Source organism: Dermacentor variabilis, chromosome 1, assembly GCF_050947875.1.
Source record: "Dermacentor variabilis isolate Ectoservices chromosome 1, ASM5094787v1, whole genome shotgun sequence".
Classification (NCBI taxonomy): Eukaryota; Metazoa; Arthropoda; class Arachnida; order Ixodida; family Ixodidae; genus Dermacentor; species Dermacentor variabilis.
The window spans coordinates 77,474,885-77,484,048 of record NC_134568.1 but is presented as its reverse complement, the minus strand read 5'-3'; the positions used below and the strand labels follow the sequence as shown (position 1 = coordinate 77,484,048).

The window sequence follows — 9,164 nt, the reverse complement described above, 5'->3', positions numbered from 1 at the left end:
AGGAGTGGTGCAAAAATTGTTATTGTACTGGAATGGCAGCGCGCGTGCAGCGACTGTCCGGCAGCTGTTCCCAGTGATGCTGAGCTGGCTGCTTCCCCACGGTTCCCCCACACGCCACCCGAAGACAAGCTTGAAATGCCCTTGCAATTCAAGGCATGCTATAGCAATCCAGTGCTTGATCGTCTTGTCACTCCCAGTCCATTAAAGACTTGGCACAGCATGCACGCAAGTTTTTAGCATGTATTTGACATAGCGATGTAGTCCATGTCAATTCCAGCAAACCTATAGCTTCCGAGCGTCTATTCTCGCATGCTGGTTATGTGGCCATTCAAAGGTGGTGCCGGTTTCACCCAAGCATCCGAGCCAATTGACAATCAATAAGAATAAGCGCTTGTCCATGTCCCTTACTACATCCTTGCGCTGAATTTCACGCAGTACATTTATTTCCTCGCAACTGACATTATTTTGCTCTGTAGAAAAGAGCATGTGGCTAGCAATATTAAACCAATAGTTTTCTTTTTCCCTGTGCATAATGCAATTTTTTGCATATCTTAGTTGGACTTCACCTTTCACTTTTGCCATCTTATTTCTTGTTCAAGTGTACTGTACAAGAATTTACTAGTGCCATTTACCTTGTTTAATGTGGCTCTAAGTGCCATTCTATAACATATAATGTTTGTATTCAAAGGTCACTAGTGTGAACTCTATTTAGCCTTTAACAAATTAAGGATTATTCTTTATTGAACTTTATAGACTTGTATTTCAAAGTTGGTTCCACCTCTCAAGCATTAAAATAGAGTCTTACAAAAGTAGGTAACCGTTTCAACCTTTCCAAGTGCCCGGCAAAAATTTCGATCCCAGTCCTTTACCATGTCAATCAGAACACAGCTGACTTTACATGTTAAATTTCCATACACAATTTTAGGGACGGTTCAATGCCTTAAAAATGAGGGAAGAAAACTGGCAGCCATCACTGAATGCAACTCTTACTGCTTTTTAAAAGATGGTGATGGATAATTCTAATTTTTACCAGAAATTGCACATTAAATGAATGTTGTACGTGGAATACTATACCACCACTGGCAAATTTATCTGAACTGTTGAGAGAAGCACATTCACAGCCTCATAGGCAAAGGAGCAGCAGCACAGTAAAAAGTGAATGGCCAACTATTCTGGGCGCCATATGGACTGCAGCAAGCACAACAGAACAAATATAACTAAATTCTGAAGCTTTACATGCCTTGACCACAATTTAATTACGAGGAACGACTTAGTGGAGGAATCCGGATTTTTGACCACCAGGTGTTCAATAAAAACGGGCACCGAATGCATGCTACACGAGTGTTTTTGCATTTAGCCCACATCGAAATGCGCTGCCATGGCAGGGATTTGATCCCTCAACCTTGCAATTAGCAGCGCAACACCATAGTTGGCCTAACTGAATAATGTTTTTGCAAAGATGAAAGGAGATATGTGACAACAAAAACATTCAGAATGCTGAACCAGCCAAATGTTGCAGATAACCAGATGAAACTGCTCCGAAAGTTACTACAAGCAGTGTGTGACAAGAAAGAAAGACAAAAGTTGTAGCATTGGCAATGGTTTTCTTTATCTAGCAAGTCAAGCTTTCACATTTCAGGGACTGCAATTATGTACACAGTAGACAGTCCTTAAAAAAAGAAAAAAAGAGAGGGAGGAAAGCACTTCAATAGAAAAAAAAAGGTGAGCAGAAACTATTGTAAAATGTTCATGACAACACCATTGCTTCAGCATGTTTCACCTCTAGAACTTTGAGCTCTAAAAAGGGGCAGCGACACTGACAAGCAACTTTGAATCTCTAAAGCATTTTGTATAAACCTTTGGCCACCATGCTTGAGAGGACTCTTAACAATAAAAAGAACTAGATGAGGCCTCTGAAGATAACATTAGAACAATGTGCAAGGTGACTTTAGCTCCAATGGCAAAGCCGCTCTCGTAAATGCCTCTGGAGAATTGCAATAGCATCACAGTGATGCTTCCCCAAAGCAGTACACCAGTTCATAAAAAAAGTGGTTAAAATGTTACTGTCAAAACTGCAGTCATATGAAAACCTACACAGTATGTACTCAAAGTCTCAAAGGGCAGGTTCTTGTGACATGCGAGGCGTATTCAACAAATTATCCACACAGAAAAAAAAGTAGCATGTCAGCGTCTGCAACTATTTGTTTTGCCCACAGGAACCCGTCACCCACATTGTCTTGCACCAACACTCAAAACTATCCACATTTTCCCTACCTCTCCCTTCTTAAGCATACCAAGTCAAAACAAAAAACCTTGGCAAGATCACTTTGCCTAAAGTCTCTCCTTCACATCTGTACAGCGCTCTTTATACAGGACGTATGTAAGTGTGTTTTTATGTTTGGACTGAAGCTAAGGTTTGGAATGAAGCCTATACATATATATAAAGAAAAAAGGTTTCCTAGAAATCCCACCACTTGTCATATGGTGGGGGAGGATGGTGAGGTCGACGCGTGTCAGGAGGCTAAGGTCGCAGGTGAGGAAAGGGAGGGGGAAGTGTACTTCCAACAGCAGTTGTCCACCACACTCTCTTCCAGTCACAAGGTGCCCCGAACACAATTGCTTTTTTTTCTCTCGTTCATTCGCCATTTGGGCTTGCGATGCCTAGATGTACTGGGCCAGCCAGCGGAACCCTTCGCCATAGCCCTGCCTCTTGAGGACACTGCACATAAACATCTCCAGGGGGCGCGCCGTCATTTCTGACCTCGGGACTTTGCCCTGCACATCACATGAGAAAGCAGACAATAAGAAACTAAAGCACTTGTATCTCTGCTCATGGAGAAATGAGTAACAAGTTGTCAGCAGCAAACTCTTGCTGTGTGACAAATGAAGACACATGAAATTCACTGGACCTTTTCAGAAAGCCATGCGGATTGGCAATGCCAGCATGAGCCAGGGGCTGTCTACGATTTTCACAACAATGTACCTTGTATGCTTCACTGTATTACACAACGGTTATGCGGTGGAACTGTTCTGCAACGTCTTCTTTGTTAAGATTTGCACCAGGTATACTACAGCTTGTTTCCCGCCACCTCTCTCTTTTGAGGCATGCTTAAGGCAGTAAAATAATCGCAAAATGCTTGCCTAAGGTTCCACAGTATGCATGCTAGCAACCCTGAACCGACAACCGCAAAAGATTAGTAAAAGAAAAAAAAAAGACACATCGGAACATTCAAAGTCCCTTTAGCAGGGCAGTGGAGCTTGCTAGGCAGCCAGAGATACATCTGCATAGTATGATGCTTTTATAACAATACTACGAAATAATGCACGACAGTGTACTATCCAAAAGAATTTATAAAGGGCCCCTCACAAGGTTTAGGCATTGCAAACGGACAGGTGCATAGATCAGGCAGTGGCAATCATGTCTGCGAAGTATTGAAATGGCTGCATGGTACGAAGACTGTTGTGCCTGATCTGCGAAGTATTGAAATGGCTGCATGGTACGAAGACTGTTGAAATTTTAAACAGAATCCTGCATACCCTTCCTCTCAAAGGTGCCTGCTTCCAGCCAGAGTCAAGGTCACTCACTCACTCACTCTCTCTCACACACACACACACACACGCACGCACGCACGCACGCACGCACGCACACACATTGCCTTTAAATAAGACACTGCCTGCAACATCACTCCATCCAATGCAGAACGTGCAATACAGCCACTGGATGTGCTCCATGCAGCAACAAAAAAAGGAAGAGAAAAAAAAAGGCACGGCTCGTGACGTGATGCAGTCCCTCGGCAACAGTATGGAAGAAGGAAGGGAAGGTATGACGCTTACAGATGCTAGTCGTGTCCCGACCAGCACGGGCAACCTGACATTTCAATTTGACCTGTCTCCTCTAATAATGAAGCAATGTGAAAAAACTATTGCGGTAAAATGCTCCCTGAACAGCACCCAGCAAGCAACTTCCAGTATGCAGTAAAAGCTCATTAATTCACAACTCATTAATTCAAAATTTCGGATAATTCGAAGTAGCCAGCGTGGTCCGTCCAGCAATATATTAAAAGCAGTATGTAATACATCGCACTAATTCACACTGAAATCTGCACTGTCCCCCGTAATTTTAACTCCGTGCCATCGTGGATGGGGAGAGTGCTAGTAGTGCACGGGAGCACATTGGCTTGAGGGATCGAAGGGGGGCCTGAATGTTCTCCAGTGGCTGCTGCTTATGGCGCGGCCATGTGGGCGCCGCATCTTTAAAGCGATCTGCGATGTTTGCAGAGTGCGTGTAGTGTCGGTAGCTTCGTATGCGATGTGCTTTCTACGTTTTGCTCGCGTTGAAGCGAGATCTGTACGAAGGTCAATTCGCTCACTGCTACTGCCGGGATTCCCCACTTCAGCGTTTTTCAGCAAGCTTCCGCAGTCATAGAGTGAGATGTGTTCATGTTTACCTGTGTCCGCGTGACACCGTACTTGTTAATTTAGTAAGCGAATGCTTATAAGTTTATAGGGGCGATAAAACTACTATCCTTATTTCGTATAGCTATCTACTAATTTTCTAATGCAATCGATGCGCAGATGGAGCAAGAGCCATCTCGATGCCGGGCACATCGGACCGCGTTGGCCGGGTTTGGTTACATTGGCTGCACGAGTGCTTCGAAGTATAGACATTGTTAACGCCAAAGTGACGTACTAACGCGTGTGCGCACATGCTCCCGCCACGTCTGACTACATACATGCCTTAAGCGAGCAATTTTTTTCTCAGACTTTCATTAGTTCAAATTTTGGTAGCATCCCCGCAGAATTCGAATTAACAAGCTTTTACTGTATAACCAATAGTTGCAACGGGACCTCACGAAGGGCCCTTTAAAGCATTTTATTCCAGTCACAAAAAACTGAATTTGGTTTATCACAGGCCCTCCTTTTGAGTAGGAAGCCACCAGCATGGGGCATTAAATCAGATTCTGACGTCCAGAACCTGCACAATGTTGCAGCGGAGGGACCAGATTAACTTTGACCGCCTAGAGTTCTTCAATGTGCACCCAACGCGTGGTACAGGCTGCCCCTGCAGGATTGCAGCCACTGTGGCCAAGAAGCAAAACCATGATCTTGTGCTCAGCAGCACAATACCATAGCCACTGAGCCACCACAGTGGGTAGCATGGTGCACTGTAACAGGCATTGTCATTTCCAAAGTCTGATGCAACTTAATGCAGCTGATAATATATTTTGTTGTACACGGTCGATCCCTGAAATATCAAACTCTGAACTAAACTCTGAAGACAATCGTGAAATAGATTGATATATAGACAATTAGAAACATAATAAAACATGCCTATTTGAATCTTCCATAAGTCTTGGACAGTTTACCGGGATTGTGAAAAGCGGGAATTGACTGATTCACTGATTTGCGAAGGCCACGTTGAACGCACAAAAGATTTTTATTTTTCCCACTCGAACGTTGCAAATTGCTTGCACAGTGGAGTGGTTTTTCATCGTTATGCTAACCCTAAAAGCCCGTGTCGCCCGGACACGAGACTGCAGTGCGCCTCGTGCAGGTCAAAGTGCTTGTTGCACGTTTTTATTCAGGGTAAGGTAGAAATGAGTGCAGTGCAGAAGCCAGCCAGCCTGTACATCCAGATATGCATTGCGCTGCCATCAGTGCACTTGTACTGTGAATTGCACGTGAACATGACTGGCAGCATGTCCGTTACATTATGTGGTTAAAGTGCTAATTGTCACACATCAGCAACAAATCGACCAGGCAGACTGCGTTGGATTTTGTAACCAACTTCTTGTTGCAACCAGCTGTGCGCTCCTTTTGACTGCCCCAAGTCCACCCGTTTAAACCTAGCGTGCTGCTTGGATGTCTGATGGTCCCTTTGTTTGTAGTGTCCAGTCGCCGACACAATGTAACGGCCAAGAAACACAGACGCTTAGATTCAAAACTAGCTTTCAGCTTGCAAAACATCCGAGCCCATTCCCAATCACATGTAACCCTGCGAGCATGAATGAAACACGTTCAGCGCAGACCTGCGAATCCTACAGTGACATCTTGTGCCGCAATAGAGGGAAAGGGGGAGGGTGGCTGCAAGGTGTAGAGATAGTGTGCTGCAGTTCTGTTAAATCCAAAAAGTAATGAACAAGTCCGGTAAGCGTGGATGAGGGTTGCGTTCATTTTGGCCACTCGCAGGACCCTAAAATGCCATTCACGAAACGGAAAGCCCCTGTCTATGCAAGACAAACCTGGCAACCATTTCAATTCACCTTCCATGCATGGAGTCACTCAGCGAAAAGTTTCGACAGTCATTTATGCTTTCTTGCAAATGTGCAGTATCGGAGCAGGAGGCCTTTTATGTTCTGGACACAGTGGCAATCTTGCCGATAACGAACAGCCGCAGTTCACAAAAGCCATCTACATGCACAGCGAGACTGAGACATGCCCCCTGATCATTTTTTTCTTAATGGCAGGTACTGCCCTTCAGATTCAATTTGTTGTTCGACAGAACAGTAGACTCTTGCTAGAACGGACCCTGATAATCCTACAAAAACCGTCTGTTTTATCCGAAGTCCGTAATGTCCGAAACGTCTCACTTCAGAAACTTTCGCCGCGATGTCTAACAACTTTATTACAAAGGGTGAGTGACGAACGTCCAAAGTAAAGAAAAAAGTTTTAAAAAAAGTTGCAGTTTCGCTTGAAAGGCGACGCATCGACTGTGATAGTAAATTAAGCAAGATAAGCGTGGCAGCAGCAGCGAGCAAATTGACCTTTCTGCTGTCTCTCGCTTCAATATGAACCAAGCGCGAAAGCATAGCGCATATGAAGGTACCAGCGCTGGGCGCACTTTGTCCACATTGCAGATCACTTTCAAGATACGGTGGCCGCACCTTAAGCAGCACCCGCCAGAGTAGAACCCCTCTCTCTCTCCCCTCCCTCCCCTCCCTGTGCCTCCGGCGCAGAAGACTGCACGTTTTTGTCCTGCCCGCCCGCCCGCCAGCCCGCCCGCCCGCCCGCCCGCCCGTTCTCCCTCCCTCCCTCCCTCCCTCCCTCCCTCCCTCCCTCCCTCCCTCCCTCTCTCCCTCCCTCCCTCGCATGCGCGATATCGAGCCATGATCCTCGGCTGACCCTCACAAGTCAGTGGTCAGCCCGTGTCAACACGGCAAAAATGAGTTTTATATGAGCAATTTTGAAAAAAAAATTGCCGCTAATTTCATCCGCTGTAGCGCGGTCAGTTAAAAGCGAACTTCGTTGCATTAATTAAATATGTAGAACAAACTAAGGCTGAAATATGGTCCATTATATCCGAAAGTCTGTTGTATGCGGGTCCGTTCTAACGAGCGTAGGCTGTATTTGCTAAGACAGTTCCATTTCGCTGCTAGCTTCCCATGACCACACCCAATTAGTGCTGTAACCACATGAAATCATTGACACTGACAAATTACAACAAAAGCATAAAAGATAATACCAGTGCAATGCACATTTATGTGTACTAACCTTTCCAGTTGTCTGAGAGTAAAGACAGAAGTAGGTGCGAAGCTCTTCCTCACTAGCTGCTCCTGGCTTGTCAATCTTGTTGCCCAAAATCAACACTGGGCAGTTTGCCAACTGCTCGTCAGTCAGCAGGCTCTGCACATCAAGTGAAAAATCAGAACATGCTTAGATTCACCAATCATCACCAAAAGCTAATTACTTGTGAAGCATGTGGCCTTGAACTGTTTATCTCAGACAAGCTTGGAAGTACAGCGGCAAGACTGTGTACAGCTGTTTGTGGGCCTATACAGCAACTAGTATTTTGTAAACACAGAGCACAGAGATGGTGAAGTGAATCAGCGAGGCAAAACCAGTGCACGCATCCAAATGAAACCAAAGCCATAGCATACTAAAATAAAGCTGGAAGTGGCAGTGTATGCATGGTTGTGACTATCGGTGGTAAAGAAAGTGTAGGTAGAGTGTCTAGTAGAATAGCACTCTACAGAAGGTGTAGCAGGGATGCTATGTCACCTTTTTTGACTCAAGTTTCCCAACACGTGCATGTGGCAAGGAGTTTTCATATTTTCTCAATGTGGCGCTCTGTGCGACACGACTGATGCGGCAAAAAAAAAAAAAAAAAAAGCAATGAAACAGGTAATGTGACCTGCCCACTACAGCTCAACACACTGAATACACAGTGACAATGCCACCATTGCTACCTGGCTCACACATGACTAAGCAATAAGAAGATGTGTCTGGTTGCAGCACTTAGGCAATGCAGCAGCTACAAAACCATCAAAAATGAAAAAGCAAGCATCCAGAGTTTCAAATTATACATTCTCCACACCAGAGGTTCTTAATGAGCCTGACCCCAAAATTAAATTTTGGGGTTTTATGTGCCATAACCATGATATGATTATGAGGCATGCTGTAGTGGGAGGCCCCATATTTATTTTGACCACCTGGGGGTTTTTAATGTGTACTGCATCTAAATACATAAGCGTTCTAGCATTTCGCTGCGATCAAACGCAGATGTCGTAGTCAGAATCTAATCTGTGACCTTGAGCTCAGCACTGCAATGCCATAGCCACCAAGCTACGGTGATGGGTATGAATCCAACCTCATTCCTTTCCACTCTTGTGGTTGAGAGAAGGAATTTTGCATTGCATTTCGGATTTATTGAAACCACGGCAAGCCACATCTGCATCTTCATAAAGCCCAGACCACACGTACGCTTGCGGACGCGCGCAAGCTCGCGTTCACGCGCCCACGCATGTGCAGACGGTGCGGCATGGCTCGTACGCGTCGAAACGCGGCGTGATCTCGGGGAACAGCTTCGCTCTGTTATCGAGCGCTTCGGTTGACTCGCGTCGGCGCGCCTAGCTACGCAGCTACGGCGCGAAACGTTCAACTCTCGGTGAAGCAGATTTATATCATGCAAGTAAGTGGTTCTTTCCTTTTTACGCTGCTCTAACAGCTATAAAAATATTACAATTACGTTTATATAAATTGAAGCATTTTGAAACACTGTCGATAACAAAGTACGAAGTTGTGCCTGACGAGGCGTCTGTGAGTGATCCCGGTGAGCGCGCGCTGTCGCGCGTCTTTGTGGATGCAAACCGCCATTACTCGCGAGGCACGGCAGGCGCTAGGCGCGCGGACGCGAGCTTACACGCGTCCGCAAGCGTACGTGTGGT

At 45.4% G+C, this 9,164-nt stretch overlaps 1 protein-coding gene across 1 annotated transcript in view; it reads right to left on the bottom strand.

The window, feature by feature from the left end:
* Window positions 1-1,584: 1,584 nt before the first annotated feature.
* Sar1 (Secretion-associated Ras-related 1) overlaps window positions 1,585-9,164 on the bottom strand; it is a 38,843-nt gene continuing 31,263 nt past the window's right edge. The window contains exons 6-7 of the mRNA XM_075690359.1: window positions 7,492-7,623; window positions 1,585-2,775 (exon numbers count right to left, since the gene is read on the bottom strand). Coding sequence (XP_075546474.1) covers window positions 2,662-2,775; window positions 7,492-7,623 — 246 coding nt within the window. The 3' untranslated portion in view covers window positions 1,585-2,661. The remainder of the gene's footprint in view (window positions 2,776-7,491; window positions 7,624-9,164) is intronic.